The 19,456-nt window shown below is 38.8% G+C and overlaps 1 protein-coding gene across 1 annotated transcript in view; it reads right to left on the bottom strand.

Annotated features, from left to right (window-relative positions):
* The window catches only part of AK9 (adenylate kinase 9), a 178,447-nt gene that overhangs the window by 35,675 nt on the left and 123,316 nt on the right, over window positions 1–19,456 (bottom strand). The window contains exons 23-28 of the mRNA XM_007940858.2: window positions 14,770–15,030; window positions 12,533–12,657; window positions 10,114–10,333; window positions 6,577–6,642; window positions 1,420–1,635; window positions 610–828 (exon numbers count right to left, since the gene is read on the bottom strand). Coding sequence (XP_007939049.1) covers window positions 610–828; window positions 1,420–1,635; window positions 6,577–6,642; window positions 10,114–10,333; window positions 12,533–12,657; window positions 14,770–15,030 — 1,107 coding nt within the window. The remainder of the gene's footprint in view (window positions 1–609; window positions 829–1,419; window positions 1,636–6,576; window positions 6,643–10,113; window positions 10,334–12,532; window positions 12,658–14,769; window positions 15,031–19,456) is intronic.

The following is a 19,456-nucleotide window of genomic DNA, read 5'->3' as shown; positions in this document are numbered from 1 at the left end:
ATTTCCATGAATTTTGGTTTTCTTCATTCTTCTTTGCTCTGGACGAGGAGAGACCCATTGTTGCATCTAGATGGCAGTTTGCTAGCTTTTAAGATCCCAGTTGCTACTCGCCAAAGTAGGAGGTACTACATATGGTTTTCAACACAGTATTTAGAAATAAGTTTGTTATGAGCATTAATTGTTAATAACACCATTTTTGCATGGTGTTTCACACTTTTCAGTGCTTTATCACTTTTGCATCTGATCACAAAGACTAGATGGCAATATTCTTCCATTGTGAAGGTGAAGAAGTAGAATCAAAGAGGCTAAATGACTTGCCTAAAATTAGACAGCAAGGTAGTGGTAGATTACTAGTTTAAAACTATTTCTATTACTACAAAGGTAAAACCAGGATGGAATTAGATTATCTCTACAGAAATAGATGAAAGAAATTAAATCCTTCAACTATTTTTTCCACATCAGAAAGGCAAAACAGCCAAATATATTTTTACAGCTAGTTAAGAATACTGTACAAAGTTTATACTTTTTTATATTATCTACTGTCTTTTTCCTAGAATACTTTAAAAAGAAGTACAAAAAGAACATGACTTTCTGATTCTTTTGCTTTACCTTTACAGGGTCCCAATATCCAAATGAGCTTATGTATTTGTAGGTAAGGCTGAGCATTTTCTGGGCAAGGTGTGGCATTATTGGATAACATTTCTCGAAAATGCTTGCACGATTTTCCACCAGCGGCTTCACTTTGGTATTCAACATATACTGTACAATGTGGATTTTCCGAGCTCCATTAATGGGAATTATTGGTATCAAAAACCTCTCAAATTCCTCCTGAGCAGTGAAAGCAAAAAACCAAATATATTCAGTGAGGAAAAGGTGGTAGTATTCAGTCACAGCATGTGGACACAGGTGGTGATTGACTACCTTGGTCTGTTGTTGCATGCCTTCAAATCAGTTTCACCTCGTGGTGACCCTATCTATAAGACAGAGGAAAGCTGCCCCATAGGGCTTCCTAGCTATAATCTTCATGGAGCACATCACCAGGTCTTTTCTCCCATGGAGCAGCTGGTGAGTTTTAACCACCAGTCTTTCAGCTAGCAGCCAAGCAGTTTACCATTGCACCACCAAGATTCCTACCTCAGTCTAAAGAACAAATATTTTTACGCTTCTGACAGGCTGCATGCTGGCACCAAAAACTTCTGACCCTGTGAGCTTCCAAGTTGCCTTTGATTTATAAACTGTTTTTCATCATTATAAGTGGTGCTAACAAAATGTTTTTGTTTTGAAATGTTATTAAAAAAAAAAACTAAGGCATGAACTAAATAGTTTTTGTTTCATATTCAAATGTTACTTTTTTTTATTGTGGTGAACATTAAATGTTATATTTTTGAATTATGAGAAGTAATGAAGGAAAAGTCATACCTGTATTATTTGTAAATTAGTCATATCTGCCTCAAATTTTTCTCCCAGTTCACCTCTCAGGCGTTCAATGGCATCAATTTCCTGTTCTTCGTCTTCCTCACTCATCTCTTCCTCTTCTTTTGGAAACTCTTCTTCAAGAATGTTGTCAATATTATCATCTTCCTCTTCCTCAGGTTCTTCCTCACTAATAATATCTTCTTCTTCTTTAACAGCAACCTGAGGAAAAAAAGATTAATTTCGGCTATCCATGTGAAATGTATGAGGAATGGCAGTGTTAACCGATCATCTGTAATGTTTTATAAAAACTGGATGTTGGTTGGTGTGGCATGACAAAATTCATCTAGAAACACAGTAAAAATTTAAGTAACTGATGCCCAGAAATTTAGTACCTTCAAGAGTCTGAGATAGTGATCTCATAAATAAATAAAGATGTTAAACACTATTTATGTCTATGGTTGTCAGAATGTGGCATTTTTTTTTTTAGAAATCACTTTAACAAATCTTCACTGAATGCATATATTACATGCCAGGTGCTGCTAGGCACTGGAAATACAAAAATGAACAAAGTATAAGCATGGTTTCTGCCCTCACAAAGCTGAAAGTGGGATAGGGGATACAAATAAACAGGTAAATAGAATGCGATCATGAGGGATAACATCAGGAGAGCATGAGAAACAGCAGGAACAGCAGATACAAAAATATAAGACAGGTTTGGAAAACTAAAGTTTAATGTGGTTGGTGCACAGAGTGGGAGCTAGGTTGTTGTTGTTGTTGTTGTTATGTGCCATCGAGTCAGCCCCGACTCATAGCGACCCCTCCTTGGGTTTCCGAGGCAGTATCACTATGGAAGTAGGATTGCCCAACCTTCCTTCTGAGGAGTGGCTGGTGGGTTTGAACCGCCAGCCTTCTGGTTAGCAGTCAAGTGATTTAGCCACTATGGTAGTGGTGAGAATTTTACGTGTTTTTGATGGTCTTCAGTAACAATATTAAATACTCACTAATTTTGTTAACTTGAACCAGATCAGTTTCCTCATGTGTAAAACAGGAATAATAAAAGTACCTACCTCACAAGGTTGTTGGGAGGATTAAATAAGTCTCTACACTGATAGCTCTTAGAACAGTTTCCGGCAGGTGAGAAGCATGCAAATGATAGCTATCATTGCTATTATAGCTGTTATTACCACTTTGTGCAAAATACTATACTAATACCACAGAACATGCCTTTAGGTTACAGCCTATTTGAGGAAATAAGAGTAACACATAAATGATTGGTAAAGATCATGACAGGATATTGGTACTATTTTGTGTTGTATAGGCTTTAAATATTATAGTTCTGTTTGCACAAAATATTGTTGTTGTTGTCATTACAGAAGTAGATTGTCAAAACAGAACTTGTAATATTTACCCTTCTGCACTGGTTCCACATTCTTCTCCCCGGCTTAATTGGAATATTGCCATCCAGTCAGAAATCTGGGTGTCATCTTAACTCCTTGCTTTCCATCTTTGACCATCCAACCCGTTACCAAGTCCTGCACTCTTAAATAACTCTCAAATCTCTCTCCTTTCCAGCCCCACTTCACTCTCTGCTGTCTCATGATTGGATTTCCTGCAATATCCTGATTAGCCTGCTATTTCCTAATCTTTCTATAATCAAGTCCTTGTTCTTTAAAAGGCACCTGGAGATGGAATTTGGGCCTCTGGGTGGAGGGTGGAAGATGAGTGCACAAGGACTCAATTCCTGCCGATTCCTTGCTCAGGCTCCTCTCCATCCAAAAGGAGCTTGGCTAAAGGGCCCTGTTTCTCAATTCTTGTTCTTTTCAATGTTAATTCTGAAACCGTTTAGTTCTCTGGGCACCAGAGAAGGTGCCAGTGAAATGGGAGGGAGTGAAGATTACAGAGAGAGGATATGAGCAGAAGCAAGGCCTGAGGAGTTGGGAGGTATGAAATACAAATCTATACAAAACACTGGCTTACGGAATACTCTTTAGTTACACCATGAGACTAAAATTCCACATGATGGCGATATTTTCCCACAACATCAGTGCAAGTGGTCACACTGATACCTTGAAATGATTTCTAATGTTAAAAATGTTTTCTTTGCTGCTAAGCAGGCAGGGTATAGAGGCATTGATTTTGCTGAGGGCGAGAGAACACACCCAAGAAGGGCTCTAGCAGCATCTGAGTCTCCAATTGGAGTTCTAAAAAGGCAAGTCACGTAGCGGCATATTCTACATGAAGAGACAAATGAGAAAGCCTCTGGATCAGTTCATAAAATCCAGTTAGTTCCAGAGCATATAGCTGGTGCCAGGATGGATTCAATTCTGGATGTCACATTAACTGATTACAGCAATCACACTAATTAATCCCAGAGAAGCGACATTGTGTTTAGTGTCTTATTGTCTGAGGCAATGGGAACTCTAGTGGCGTAGTGCCTAAGGCATTTGACTACTAAGCAGGAAGGCTGGCAGTTCAAATCCACCAGCCATTCCTCAGAAGGCAGGTCAGGTAATCTACTATTCATAGTGACATTGCCTTGGGAACCCAAGGAGGGGTCGTTATGAGTTGATCCAAGTCCACAGAGGTGAGTTTGGTTTGGTTCAGTTTTTGTCTGAGGCAGTAGTGTGACATATTTTTTTTTTTAAACTTTCATCAAAGGAGTTGAATAAAATCCATAGACAATTTTAACCCTTAATTAATCAAAAATCTCAGAAATTTTGCTCCAAAAATTTATTTGTGTAATCTAATTGTATTGATTAAATGCTTGGTAGGTAGCCAAAAGGTTGGTGGTTTGAACTCACTGCCACTCTTTGGGAGAAAGATGTGACAGTCTGTTTCTGTAAAGAGTTACAGCTTTGGAAACCCTATGGAACCGTTCTACTCTGTTTATAGGAATTGACTTGACAGCACTGGGTTTGGTTTCTTTGGTTTTTAATTGCATGGGATACACAACTAATTATAAAAAAGATTAAGTCCCAGCTAGCTAGCTTACAAAATCCTATTTAACTTATAAGATAGAATATTGAATCTTTGAATTAAAATATTATCAGGAAACATATCACTCTAATGTTGTCAATGGAAAAAATTACAAATCAAGAATATTTTTAGTTTATTCTGAAAAGTACTTTGTAAGAAGAAAGATTTAATTAAAGTATAGCAAAGAAGAGAAATGAAAACATTATTAGATAGGGAAACAAAGAATGATTAATTTTCCCATGAAAGTGAATGAAAAGAATAGGCTCAGAGGAGTTTCAGTAACTTACTCAATATTTCACTACAGCACCAAAACAACTATATACTGAGCACCCACTATATATATTGAGCAGTGGAGGTCCAGCAGTGACAAAGTGAGTAAGAACTGGAGAGAGGATACCAATCGAGGTCTGCTTGACCCCCAAAGTCTGGACTCCTAAATAATGTGTTGCTGAGACATTTGAGGTGATTGTGAAGGGGACCACTCAAAAAAAAAAACAAACCCTCAAACTTGTTGACATGGAGTTGATATCGACTCATAATGACTCCTCCTTGGGTTTCCAAGGCAGTATCATTACATAAGTAGATTGCCCAGTCTTTCTTCCGAGGAGTGGCTGGTGAGTTTGAACTGCCAACCTTCTGGTTAGCAGTAAAAAGCCTTAGGCATTATGTCACCAGAGCTCCTAAGGGGACCACTAGAAGTTTCCAAAGGCTTAAGGTAGTTAGGCTCCCCGTCGGGGAATCGAACCCCAGTCTCCCACGTGACAGGCGGGGATACTCACCACTATACTATACTCACCACTATATTAGGGGGAAGCTCTGGTAGCATAGTGGCTAAGTCACTTGCCTGCTAACCAGAAGGCTGACAGTTCAAACCCACCAGCCACTCCTCAGAAGGAAGGTTGGGCAATCCTACTTTATAGTGATACTGCCTCGGGAAACCCAAGGAGGGGTCGCTATGAGTCGGGTCCGACTCGATGGCACATAACAACAACAACAACAAGGTAGTTAGGAGCTCTGGTAGCATAGTGGCTAAGGCATTTGACTGCTAACCAGAAGGCTGGCGGTTCAAACCCACCAGCCACTCCTCACCCACCAGCCACTCCTCGGAAGGAAGATGGGGGCAATCTATTATCCATAGTGATAGTGCCTCGGAAACGCAAGGAGGGAGTCGCTATGAGCTGGGCCCAACCTTCCTTCTGAGGAGTGGCTGGTGGGTTTGAACCGCCAGCCTTCTGGTTAGCAGTCAAGTGCCTTAGCCACTATGCTACCAGAGCTCCTGGGAATTCTTATAGAACATACCAATACACGTGTAGAAACATTGTCTGCCAACCCTATACATTGTCTTGGGTACACTCTCCCCTGCATAGACATACCTAATAGTTCAGCCTGTCCACCCATCTATCCACCTGTATATCCATGTTTGCCTTCCGTGACAACCCAGTACTGTATATACAAAAGGGTTCCTTTTTGTTGTCTCTACCTCCCATGTACCTCTCTGTGTCTTCCTCTTCCTCAATGCCACCATGTTGATCACTCACATTTGGTACATTGCCCTTCTTTTCACCCAAATCAATACCTGTCTCACCTATCTAACAGTGTTCCCTCCCCTACCCACCCAACCCTGGTAACCAACAAAGAAAATGGGAATACCTCATCTCTTTTAATAAAACAAAATACATGATCTTCAAGGTTCATCTTATTAAAAATATCAGTAGGTGGAGAAAAGAAAAGAAGCTGTACTGAACATTCTGCACAGGTGTCTAACTCTAAGGGTTCACAGGCCCTGCGCTATTCCATTATTTATCTGGAGATAATCTACACTTAACCACAACTTCATGGGTTCCCTGTCAAGTGCTCACTCCCCAGTCCATCTACTGTGGCACTGGCTGAAGGTGTCCCTTGTGAATATGGTCAAAACAAAAGCCCCAGAAGGGCACAGTTTAGTGCAATATTACATTTTATATTAGATTATTTTCACCATCTTCAATGGTGTTCTTTCATTTAAAAATTGTTCATTTTTCTGTTACAAAAACAATAAAAAGTCATTGTATAACAGTTGTGGAATATCAAAAAGTAGAAAGAAGAAAATCAGAATGGTTTGTCATTCCTTACTCATGTGCAGCACCATGTATTTCCTTCCAGATGTCCTTCTATGCATCATTTTATTTTACACTATTCACTCACCTCCCCTTTCTTTTTTTTCTCTCTTTCTGATATAAGTTCAGCCCTTCTTTTAGCAATCGTATCATTCTGTTAAAGAAAGAGACATTTAAAAATCTTAATGGATAATGATCAAAATTACTTTCTATATCTGAATGTATTTTTTTTTTTTCCAAACTGGGGATACTATTTGTAATTATGTTACTTATATCTTTGTACTTCTGGACCTCTTTGTTTTGGTTCTCTAGTGCTGCTATAAAAGAATTACCACAAGTGGATGGCTTCACAAACAGGAATTTATTCTCTTACAGTGTAGGAGGCTAGAAGTCCAAATTCAGATGCCGGCTCCAGGGGCTGGGTGTAGGGCCCTTGATGCTGGGCTTCAGCTCTGCCTCTTATTCCAGGTCCACTGGAGTTAGCAGCATTTTCTAACTCAGGCAGCTGCTTGCTTCTGAGGCTGCTGAACCCAAGGTTAGCAGGTAAAATGGCACAGTCCTAAGATAAGCAAGTAACATGGGAGGCCACTAGTTCAAGTTTAGGAACAATTCCAAGATTGACAGGCAACATGGTAGGTAACTGGTTCAGGTGCAGGAACTGGGGATGAAGACAGAGCCAAAACCTACAGACTTTCCTCAAAGCTTCTCCTTACACACTGGAAGTAGGTCACATACTAAAGGCAACTACTTAGCTGCTCAAAGCAGATTCCACCATGGAGGTGATTACAGTCTTATCATGGGGGAATAACTATATCCAGCTGCCCAGACACTCAACACCACAGTCCCAGTCAAACTGACATACAACCTTAACTACCATACCTCTTGATCAGCTATTTCCTTTCAGAGAGACAAATAACACCTGAAGTTAGTCACTTGTTCCACAGACTTTAGAATTCTTTTGCAAATATTTATTATTCATTTGCTTTTCATACTTGGAGAAAAAGGGAAATTTGTTGTTAGCTGCTGTCAAGTTGGCCTTCAATTCCTGGTGACCCCATGCACAGCGGGATCAGACTGTTGTAATCTATGGGGTTTTCACTGGCTGATTTTTCAGAAGGCAATTCTTGGAGGTAATTCATTGAAAATAATTGATAATCTTTTTATAACAGTATTAAAATACTAGCTTAAAAACCCTAAAAATACATATGTACATATGAGGATGCCAAGTTCTTTTTCATATAGTCCAGCTTCTCGGTTTATTTGCTCAGCATACAGATTGAATAAATATGGATAAGGATATAACCCTGACACACTCCCTTCCTGATTTTAAACCATGTGGTGTCCCCTTGTTCTGTTCCAATGACAGCCTCTTAGTCTATGTACAGGTTCCTCATGACTACAATTAAGTGTTCTGGAATTCCTATTCTTCTCAATGTTATCCAGAATTTGTTATGATCCACACAATAGAAATGCCTTTGCATAGTCAATAAAACACAAGTAAACATCTTTCTGGTATTCTTTGCTTTGAGCCAAGATCCATCTATCTTGGCTATGATATCAGCTATGATATCTCTCACTCGACATCCCCTTCTGAATCCAGCTGACATTTCTGGAAGTTCTTTGTCAATATACTGCTGCAACCATGGCATCAGGATTGGAGGAAGGCTCGTTAACAACATGGGATACACAGACGACATAACTTTGCTTGCTGAAAGTGAGGATGACTTGGAGCACTTACTGATGAAGATTAAAGACTACAGTCTGCAGTATGGATTGCACCTCAAAATAAAGAAAACAAAAATCCTCACAACCGGACCAATAGGCAGCATCACAATAGATGGAAAAAAGACTGAAGTTGTCAAAGACTTCATATTAATTGATTCTACAATCAACGCCAACAGAAGCAACAGTCAAGACATCAAAAGACATATTGCATTGGGCAAATCTGTTGCAAAAGACTTCTTTCAAGTGCTGAAGAGCAAAGATATCTCCTTGAAGACTAATGCGCCTAACCCAAGCCATGGTGTTTTCAATTGCCTCGAATGGATGTGAGAGCTGGACAATGAATAAGGAAGACTGATGCTTTTGAGTTGTGGTGTTGGCAAAGAATGCTGAAAGTACTGTGGACTGCTAAAAGAACTAACAAATCTGTCCTGGAAGAAGTGCAGCTGGAATGCTCCTTGGAAGGGAGAATGGCCAGACTTCGTCTCACCTACTTTGGTCATGTTGTCAGAAGGGACCATTCTCTGGAGAAGGATGTCATGTTTGGTGAAGTGGAGGGTCAACGGAAGAGGGGAAGGCCCTCAACAAGATAGATTAACACAGTGGCTGTGGTGATGGGCTCAGATATAGTAGAGATCGTTAGGCTGTTGCAGGACCAAGCAGTGTTTCGTTCTGTTGTACATAAGGTCTCTATGAGTTGGAGACGACTCAACAGCACATAACAACAACAACATACAAGGACAGCGTATGCTCACAGACATGGTACAAAGATGGTCATCCAGCCCCTCTAGGGTCCTCTAATAAGTCTGATGCAATGGATTCTATGAAATGTCCCCAAGGCTTGTGTGAAAACTAATGAGCACCCGTAGGGTTTGGGGGCTCATTGGCTCAGAACTCAGTGGGAGATTAAAGAAGTACCTGCAGACATGCTCTACGGGCTCTGGTCTAGGCCATAAGGATCCTGGCACTCTTCTCTGGTTAATTGTGTTGTTGTTATGTGCCGTTGAGTCGGACCCGACTCATAGCGACCCCTCCTTGGGTTTCCGAGACGGTATCACTACAGAATTAGATTGCCCAACCTTCCTTCTGAGGTGGGTTTGAACCTCCAGCTTTCTGGTTAGCAGTCAAGTACCTTAGGCACTACGCTACCAGAGCTACTTCTCTGGTTAATATCGAGTACATATTCCTGAGAACTTATATCATGTAAATACTCAAGAAATATTTGTAAGTAGAAGTATAAAACTGAATTGAAACAAATTAATTTGCTTTGTGAGCCCCCAGAGATATTCCATTACTCTTAATAGGGTAGGAGTTTACAAAACTCATACTATTTCCTTTGTTTAAACTGTAGTTTTACCACAGGTCCTTCAACTATGTTGTTGTTATGTGCCATCGAGTCGTCTCCAACTCATAGTGATCCCTCATTGGGTTTCTGAGGCAGTATCTCTATGGAAGTAGATTGCCCAATCTTCCTTCTGAGGAATGGCTGGTGGGTTTGAACCGCCAACCTTCTGGTTAGCAGTCAAGTGCCTTAGGAGTGTGAAAACACAATCTCCTTTGTACTTTGACTTTGCTTAAAGGTCACTTTATACACGACAAAGAAATGCAAAGCATACACGATAACACACGTCTGTATCCTGAGTCTACTTTTTCTCTGCTTCCTTTACTCAAACAAGTAGTGGTCAGTGAAGAGTTAGTTAAGATGCCAGCGCTGTCTACCAATCACAAAGGCCTCCAATAATTCTAAATTCTTTAATTTGAATAGTCTTGTTATTTGATGAACAATGCATTCATGCTGACTGTGGTATTAAAATTGAAACACTGTATTTTTGTAAAGACCACTTTATAATCTAAAATAGACGGTGAACAAAGTTGTTCCCAGGCATTCTTATTGGATACCTACCCTTATCTTTGTCTTCATATCTTTGATGAGTTTTTTCCTGTCTAATTTCTTCTTTTGTTTCACTTTCCACTTTTCAATGTGGGAAGGAAGAAGACGATCAGAAATATCTTGATCATCGACTTGTATGAAAACAGCAGCATCTGGGAAAAATCCACGTTCCCCCAGCAACTGGGCCTCCTCAGGATATCGTGGGAAACCATCTAGTATAAAACCTGTGGAACTAGGTGGAAAATGTCATAATTTATCTTATTTGATTAAACTATTTATTATAGATTAACTGTAGATTTAAAAATGAAAAAACATATAGATAAATCTCAATTTTACATAGATGTGCATGAATAGTTTAAAAAAGTTTACTTCTTTTGCTTCTTTTAATATTTCTACTTGTGTATACATTAAGTTTCATTTCTTCTCCCAAATAGTCTGGATTGGGTTAAAATGACAATATTTTATAATATAAAATTGTAACCAACCAGATTATAGATGATTACTATTAATTAGAAGCTTATTAAAAATTATGAGAAGATCACAGGAAAAAGAAAATAAGTTCTCAGCTTGGGAGGAGCATACAGGCTAATGAATTTATCACCCTGGATGCAACGAGTACATTTGGCTGGTCCACCACCAACGGGAACCCGCAAATACTGCTTTTTCAAAAATACATAAAATTAACTCCATGATCCCTTGCTCTTTTCCACGTCCTCCATGGTTTCTGCTGTGACCTGTGAGTGATTCTGGCCAAGGCTGATCTGACCTGCCTTCCCATGAGTCTCTGCTGTTCTATAGCTGGCCTATCCTTATTAGTAGGGTCTAGGAAGGAGCCAATATTCTGGGGTTGGTTTTGCTCTAGCAGGGAGCACAAATGAAAATTTCTCATTGGGTCAGAACTTGATCCTAGAACCATAAAACTTTCCGGTAGTATGCAATAGAGAATTTGGTTAGTCTCTGTTCCTGGTTCCTGAGAGGTAACCTTTAATCCTGTGTAATAGAGAATTTGGCTGGCCTTTGTCCCCAATTCCAGGGAGATTGGACTGACTTTGTTATTAATTGTGGGCCCCTGGACCACGCCTGACAGTGTATGCTAACAGGATGATTCATGCTGGTCATGGCAGAAAAAATAATCATGTGATTAGAGGTTTGGAGTTTTGAGCCACATGATATCAGCCTCATCTTTTGCAAGGGAAAGGGGCTAGAGATTGAGTTCGATCACATGGCCAATGATTACGCCCACATAATGAAGACTCAATAAAAACTCAACTCTCAGGTTCAGGTGAGCTTCGCTGATATTCTGTGTACATCTATGTGACAGGAAGGTGACATGTCTCTGGGGATATGGAAGCTTTGTATTTGGTATCCTCCTAGATATTGCCTTATCCATTTCTCCCTTTCCAAAAAATTATAAATAAAACCAAACCCACTGCCATCAAGTTGATCCTCACTCATAGCCTTTGGCTGGTTCTAATTTGTATTCTTTGGCTATAATAAAACTGCATTCATAACTACAGCACTTTCAGTGCATGCTGTGAGTCATTCTAGTGAATTATCAAACCTGATGGGATAGTAAGAACCTCTAGATTGTAACCAGCTGGTCAGAAGTGAAGGTGCCCCAAACTTGTGGCTGATGTCTGAAGTGAATTGAGAATTTGTAGAGAACTGTGCCCTTAACCTGTAAAGTTAGGCCTAACTGCAGGTAGTTGGTGTCAGAGAAGTCATTTACAGGTAGTTATCAAGGCAAGAGAGAGTCTGATTAAAGAAGAGAGGTGAAGCTTTGAACTCTGGTGACCTGGAGATTCTTAAAATTGTCCTGTCTGGTGTCAGGAACGTTTTTGGCATTTAGTAAAGGGATAACACAGGTCAAGTCATGAAGTGTCTTTAACTGTATGGTAAAACCTGTGAAAGCCGGAACACGTGGAAGGTGGAAACCTGTCAGAGAAGGAAAATTAAAATATTTTTCACCAAAAGAAGCAATAGAAAAGTGGTAAGACCATACCCTGTCAAAGGTGGAAAACTTGTGAGACCTGGAAAAACAAGGCAGTGCTGTCATGTTCTGGCTTTCACTATAATTGCCAAAAGGCAATTTGAGAAAAGAGTCCTGGACATAATTAGGGTACATGGGTTTAGAACAGGCCTTCTCAACCATGACTGCACATGAGAACCATCTGAGGAACTCTCAGAAATGCCAGTGCCTGGGTCTCAGCCCCACACCAGATGCCATTGTTTTAGCATGAGGTCTAGTCATTAGAATTTTTGAAGAACTCCCCAGATGTTTTGAAGGTGTAGCCAAAGCAAGAGTCATTCATTTAATATGACAGGAGCTAGAAGAGAAAATTATTAAATTTATATGGAATTGCACCTTTAACTTTTAAGAATAAAGCAAATAAAAGTCAGTAAATATATAATCCTGTATAGATTAAAGTACCGTATTGGTTCCTTAAGCCACCACTCAGAAAGAATTCTTTCAAGAATCTCTGGAGGTAATGGGTCATTGTCTATTAGATATGATTTGATTGCTTCTTCTTCCTCTGTAAGATGTACTTCTGGAGTCTGAAAACAAAGAATTAGAAAATAAAACAAAACTCTATATTAATAAAGACCACTACAGTCCATCGACGGCACATAACAAACAACAACAACAACAACAGTCCATAGTTGATTGGGAAGAAACCTACTTTTTTTTTTCAGTAATTTTTTTATACTATGGTTTTGTATTTAAAATATCAAAACTTGGGCTCTATTTCTAAATCAATATTTAAAATGATTATAAGTGTTAAATTATATTTACTACAGTTAGAAAGAAAGGAGCTTTGGTGGCACAGTGCTTAAGGCATTTGACTACTAACCAGAAGGTTGGTGGTTCAAACCCACCAGCCACTCAGAGGAAGGAAGATGGGGCAATCTCCTTCAGTAAAGATTTACTGCCTCAGGAAATCCAGTGAGGATTGCTATGAGTCGGAATCAACTTGATGGTAGTGAATTTGGTTTGGTTTATGGTTAAGAGTAATTACCAACAATTAACAGGACTGATTTTCATACATGGACTCTGGTACCTGTCTCATCACTTTTGGTTAAAACCTCGTATGGTCTAAGTCACACACCTACAAGGCTTACTGATTTTTGTTGTCTTTCTTGTAATTATACAGTATTAACTCTCCAACCTAGATCATAATTAAGCGATGAGTCAGCTAGGCAGCCATATGGAATATAATCTATAAGGAGACTGAAATATTGTAATAATAAATAGAAAATGTTGTGATCATTAACAGCTCAGCTCTCTCTGAAGTAGGATCAGTCTTGAATGGATATTTAAAAACAATAGTTCTTACTAGAGTGGAACTATTTTTATTTAGAAATTTTGTCATCCAAAATTTCTGAAACTGAATAAGGTATAACAATCTTTGCTTATCAGGAAGTGGGATATAATTTTATTATCTAAAAGTAAAATCTCTTCATGTGCCTTCTGAGGAGTCAAATGATTCAGAAAACTGTGAAAGAAAACCAAACAAAAAAACTCCAGAAAAGTAGGAAATATCCTGCTACATTTTAAAATATATACCTGTTGAATTTCAAAATCTAGATCAAAGTATACTTTTTCTAAAAAAATTAACAGAATCTCAATTTCTCCAGCTATACCAAATATAAGTGGCAAATATTTAAAGAATATGTTTGAAGGGATGCACATCACCTGTTAGGACACTACATCCTGCTATACAGCCCTGTTCCAACTTTGTAAGTATTACACATTAACTAGTGCCTAAGGCACTTGACTATTAACCAGAAGGTTGGCAGTTCAAACCCACCATCTACTCCTCAGAAGGAAGGCTGGGCAATCTACTTCCATAGTGATACTGCCTTGGCAACCCAAGGAGGGGTCGCTATGAGTTGGGGCCAACTCGACAGTACACGACACAACAACAACCTTGGTCTATTTCTGGGAGATCATTTGAGACAAAAGTGATCTAGGTATTTCAGAAATGGTTAACAAGTGAGTTAGAATTAAGAATGTTATTTTTACAATGCCAGATAGACATTAAGGAACTCTGGAGGTGTAGTGTTTAAGGCATTTGGCTGCTAACCAAAAGGTCTATGGTTCAAGCCCACCAGCTGTTCCTTGGAAGAAAGGTGAGGGAGTCTGCTTCCTTAAAGATTTACAGCCTTTGAAACCTAGTGGGAGCTGCTGAGTCAGAATCAACTCAATGGCAGTGTGTTTTGTTTTGATTTGGAGATATAAATTATCTAGAGATCTAGAGATAATTTATAAATACTTTCTTATAGGCATTGCTAGAAATTAATATTTTTGAATCTCATTGGCACTGGGACAGATTTTTATGATATTTGATAGAGGACATAGAAAACACAGTAACTGAAAACCTTATAGTCTAGGTAGGACATAGCAAAGAACATAGCCCCAAATGTCTATACTATGATTGTCAGGGAAGGCTTTCCCGATCTTTCACTGGAGTCATGTGAAACTCAGTATTTTATATTTTAGGTGGGCAGTAAGATCTCTATTTAACATGTCAGGGATAAATCTTAAGTGCTTTTCATAGATTTTTTTTCTTATTAGAAACTTTATAATACTTTATACTTCTTACATTCTAGTTTGCAAAAGCAATACCAGTGAACACAACTATCTGCAAAGAGTACTAATATTACTACCGGCTTCTTTGTACTTTCTTCCTCAATCTTAACATTGGCTTGAATTGCAAGCTCTTCAATTTCTTGCTTTGCAAGTTGTTCATCCTCAGAGTCTTCCTCAAATTCAGGTCCAATTTTCTTTTCAGTTTTGATCATTAATATTTCTTGAAGGACTTCTTCAAACTGAATGTGGAAAATGCCAAAATTTTCTGCCAAATACCTTCCACAAATAGTTTTTCCAGAGCCATGGGGGCCCAGAAGACACAGTCTTAGTGGAGGAGCCTGTCAAGGGGGTTGGGTAAGGGAAGGTGGGACAGGAGGGAGTGAAGAAAAGGAACTTTTGAGTACTTTAGAAAACGTGATCACCTTATTAAAATATTCCCCCTAAGACCGAGTAATGTTTACCTGTGTTTTACTGACTATGCAAAGATATTCAACTATGTGGATCATAACAAATTGAGGATAACAGTGCAAGAATGATAATTCCAGAACACTTAATCATGCTTATGACGAACCTGTACATAGACCAAGAGGCTGTCATTCAAACAGAACAAGGGAATACTGCAATGTTTAAAATCAGGAAGGGTATGGGTCAGGGTTGTATCCTTTCACCATATTTATTCAATCTGTATGCTGAGCAAATAATCCCAGAAGCTGGATTATACGAAGAAGATCATGGCATCAGGATTAACAACCTGTGACATGCAGAAGACACAACCTTGCTTGCTGAAAGTAAAGAGACTTGAAGCACTTACTCATGAATATCAAAGACTACAGTCTTCAGTATGGATTACCTCAACATAAAGAAAACAAAAACCCTCACAACTGGACCAATAAGCAACATCATGATAAATGGAGAAAAGATTGAAGTTGTGAAAGATTTCATTTTACTTGGCTCTGCAATCAACACTCATGGAAATAGCAGTCAAGAAATCAGACATCATATTGCACTGGGCAAATCTGCTGCGAAAGACCTCTTTAAAGTGTTGAAGAGCAAAGATGTCACTTTGCTCTAAGATGCACTTTGACTAAGGTGCACCTAATCCAAGCCATGGTATTATCAATTGGCACATATGCATGTGAAAGCTGGACAATGAATCAAGAAGACTGAAGAACTGGTGCCTTTGAATTGTGCAAAGAATATTGAAAATACTATGGAATGCCAGAGGAAGGAACACATCTATCCCGGAAGAACTGCAGCCAGAATGCTCCTTAGAAGTGAGAATGGCCAGACTTCATCTCATCTACTTTGGTCATGTGATCAGAAGGGCCCATTCCCTAGATAAGGATATCATGCTTGGTAAAGCAGAAGGTCAGAGAAAAAGGGGTAGATCCTCAATGAGATGGACTGACATACTGTCTGCAACAGTGGGCTCAAGCACAGCAAGGATTGTGAGGATGGCGAGGGATGAGGTAGTATTTCGTTCTGTAGTACATAGGGTTGCTATGAGTTGGAGCCAACTTGATGGCCCCTAAAAACAACAAGTCCACATAGTGATTATAATTTTCTGGAACTCATGGATGGTTCAATGTTAGGGTATCTTTTTTTTTTTTTTCAGAGATCCCTCCCCTCCCCTCCTACCCCTGGTGATTAACAAAGAAAGTTTCCTTCCATACACAAACCTTTCCTTGACTTTTTACAAAAATGAACTAATACTATATTTGTCCTTCTGTGATTGACTTATTTCACTCAGCATAATATCCTCCAAGTTCATCCAATTATGCAGTGTTTTGCAGATTCTACATTATTCTTTAGTGTTGCACAGTATTCCATTGTGTGTATGTACCATGTAGTTCAGTCATCCATTATTCTATTGATGGGCACCTAGGTTGTTTCCATCTTTTTGCTATTGTAAATAGTGCTGCGATGAACATGGGTATGCATATATCTGTTTGTGTCCTGGCTCTCACTTCTTCAGGATATATACCTAGTAATGGGATTGCTGGCTCAAATGATATTTCTAATTCCAGCTTTTAAGGAATCTCCATACTGCTTTCTACAGTGGTTGTATCATTTTACAGTCCCACCAGCAGGGTATGAGAGTCTCAATCTCTCCACATCCTCGCTAATATTTGTTATTTTCTGTCTTGTTGAATTTGGCTGGGGCAAGATGGTATCTCATTATTGTTTTGATGTTTTGATTTGCATCTCTCTAAATGGCTAACGACCATGAACATTTCTTCATATGTTTGTTGGCTGCCTGAATATCCTCTTTGGTGAAGTGTTTATTCATGTCTTCTGCCCATTTTTAAATTGGATTGTCTTTCTGTTGTTGAGGTGTTGGAATTTTCCATAAATTTTAGAGATAAGTCCACTGTCAGATAAGTAGTTTCCTGGTGTTACTGATTTCTTTGTTCCATATCATTTTCTGCACTGAGATTTTTGTTTATGAATCATGATATCACTTCCTTCATTGCTATTGTTTTAGTATTTGCTAAATATTTGTGCTGGTCCTCTTTTTTATTTGATGTGAAGGTTTATCATTTTTCTTTGAGGTTACCCTTGTGATTTATAATTTTCTTCCCAAGTTTAGAACAGTCTGTTCTATCTTGCAATTGTCTTGACTTTCTCACCTTTTAGAAGTTCTGTAATTACATTATTTTTTTCCCTGTTTTTGGTTTGTAGTTGTTCTCCTTTGCCAATTGATGTCTCTGGTTCCCTGTAGGCTTATTTACTTTGGATATTCTGTCCAAAGGACTTCCTTTAGCATCTATTGTTAAGGTTGGTCTGTTTTAAACAATTTCTTTTAATTTCTGCTTTCTACTTCCGTAGTGATACTGCCTCAGCAACCCAAGGAGGGGTCGCTATGAGTCAGGTCCCACTTGATGGCACCTAACAACAACAACAACATCTATAAATATCCTATAATTTACCATCATTTTTGAGGGACAGTTTTGCCATGTATATAATTCTTGACTGGAATTTTTTTCTTTCAGGGTTTTAGATACACCATCCCATTGCCTTCTTGCCTGCATGGTTTCTGCCAAGAAATCCGAGCTTAGTCTTATTGGTTGCCCTTTGTAAGTAACATTTCATTTTTCCCACGCTGCTTACAGGATTCTTTCTTTGTCTTTGGTTTTGGTGAGTTTGATGATGATATGTCTTGGTGATTTTCTTTTGGGGTCTATCCTGTTTGGGATCTGTTGGACTTCTTGAATGGATATAGTCTCATCTTTCATCATATCAGGGAAATTCTCTTCCAACAAATCTTCAATGATTTTCTCTTTGGTTTTATTTGTCTCTTCCTGTTCTGGAATTCCAATTACAAGTAGGTTATTCCTTTTGATGATATCCCAAATGAATCTTAGGCTTTCTTCCTTTTGTTTTGATCTTTTTTCTGATTCACCCCATTCTAATCCTTTGCCCATTCAATGTGTTATCTATTTCTGGGAATTTAATCTTCTAGATTTCTATCTGTAGATTTTGTATCATTTCTAATTTTTCATTTATTTTGTTCTTGTATTGCCTTTTGAAATTGTTCTAGGGTTTTCCCCAATTTTGTCAGTATTTTCCTTGATCTGTCTCTTTATCTGTTGCAGGTAACCTAAATATAACTCTTTTGAATACCTTATCAGGGAGTTCCAATGCTGCTTCTTCCTCAGGGATGTGTTCTGGGTCTGTATCCTAGTTCCTTATTTCTCCTGCTTTATCTTGCTTCTTTGTGTGGACTATGATGATCTGTTGTCTCTGAGATGTGACTTTTTTGTATTTATATTTAATTGATGATTGTATGTTGGAGTGATTCACTCAAGATTTTTCCTTTCTTTGGATGTTATGTGAGTAAGCAGGGCACTGTGCTCCTCTGTTCACTAGTTGGCAGCACTTACACACTCACCACCTGTCTCCTTTCCTTTCAGCCTCCTGTATGTCTGTGCTATCCTCAGCAAGTGGAGCCTATTCTTACATCCCTGGAATGTAAACAAGAACACTGTTGCTTTAATATCCAAAATGGCCATCACTTGTAAACATTCAAAATGGCTGCATTCTCTGGACAGCCAAAAGTCCACAACTCAGTTTGTCTCCTTCTTTGTTGTTTCCCTTTTTAGTCATCAGCCACCACTGCAGTTGTCTATGCAGCCCTTAGAGAGCGGTGCCAATTTTTAGGTTAATTTTCAGGTCCTAACACCGCTTGGAAATATTCAGTCTGCCCGTGCTGTCAGGATAGCTGACAGTCTGCAGCTCCATTTGTCCCCTTACCCACTGTTTTCATTCAGGTTATTCTACTAGTTGGTGTTTAATCCACTTCTTTATCCTTCCTTTCAAAGCTCAGGGTTCCAGGATTATCTTCTGTATCTGGTTTCTCTTTTCTTTGTTAAAGAGGGTCTGTATAGCTTGTCTGCATATTTTGCCATCTTACTGCATGTATCAATTAATATACAATAAAACCTGCAAAAGCCAGAAGCTTTGTAAGGTAGAAACCTGTCAGATAAGGAAAATTATTTCCCATTAAAAGAGAGTGATAGAAAAGTGGTAAGACTGCACCCTGTCAAAGGTGTAAGACTTGCAAGACCTGGATAAATAAGGCAGTCTCATTGAGTTCTGACTCTCATAGGTTTCAGTGTAATTCATTACAACAATGGTCCTCAGGGATTACCAATGTCCACAGGATCATCTTTTTTTTTTTAAATATTTTATTGTGTTTTAGGTGAACATTTACACAGCAGGTTTCTACTTAACAATTTTTATACAAATTGTTCCCTGATATTG

The sequence above is a fragment of the Orycteropus afer genome, unplaced genomic scaffold (assembly GCF_000298275.1).
Source record: "Orycteropus afer afer isolate SDZICR_OR568_19922 unplaced genomic scaffold, OryAfe1.0 scaffold00072, whole genome shotgun sequence".
Classification (NCBI taxonomy): Eukaryota; Metazoa; Chordata; class Mammalia; order Tubulidentata; family Orycteropodidae; genus Orycteropus; species Orycteropus afer.
Note: the sequence above shows the minus strand (reverse complement) of the source record. Positions and strands in the feature narration are given on the sequence as shown.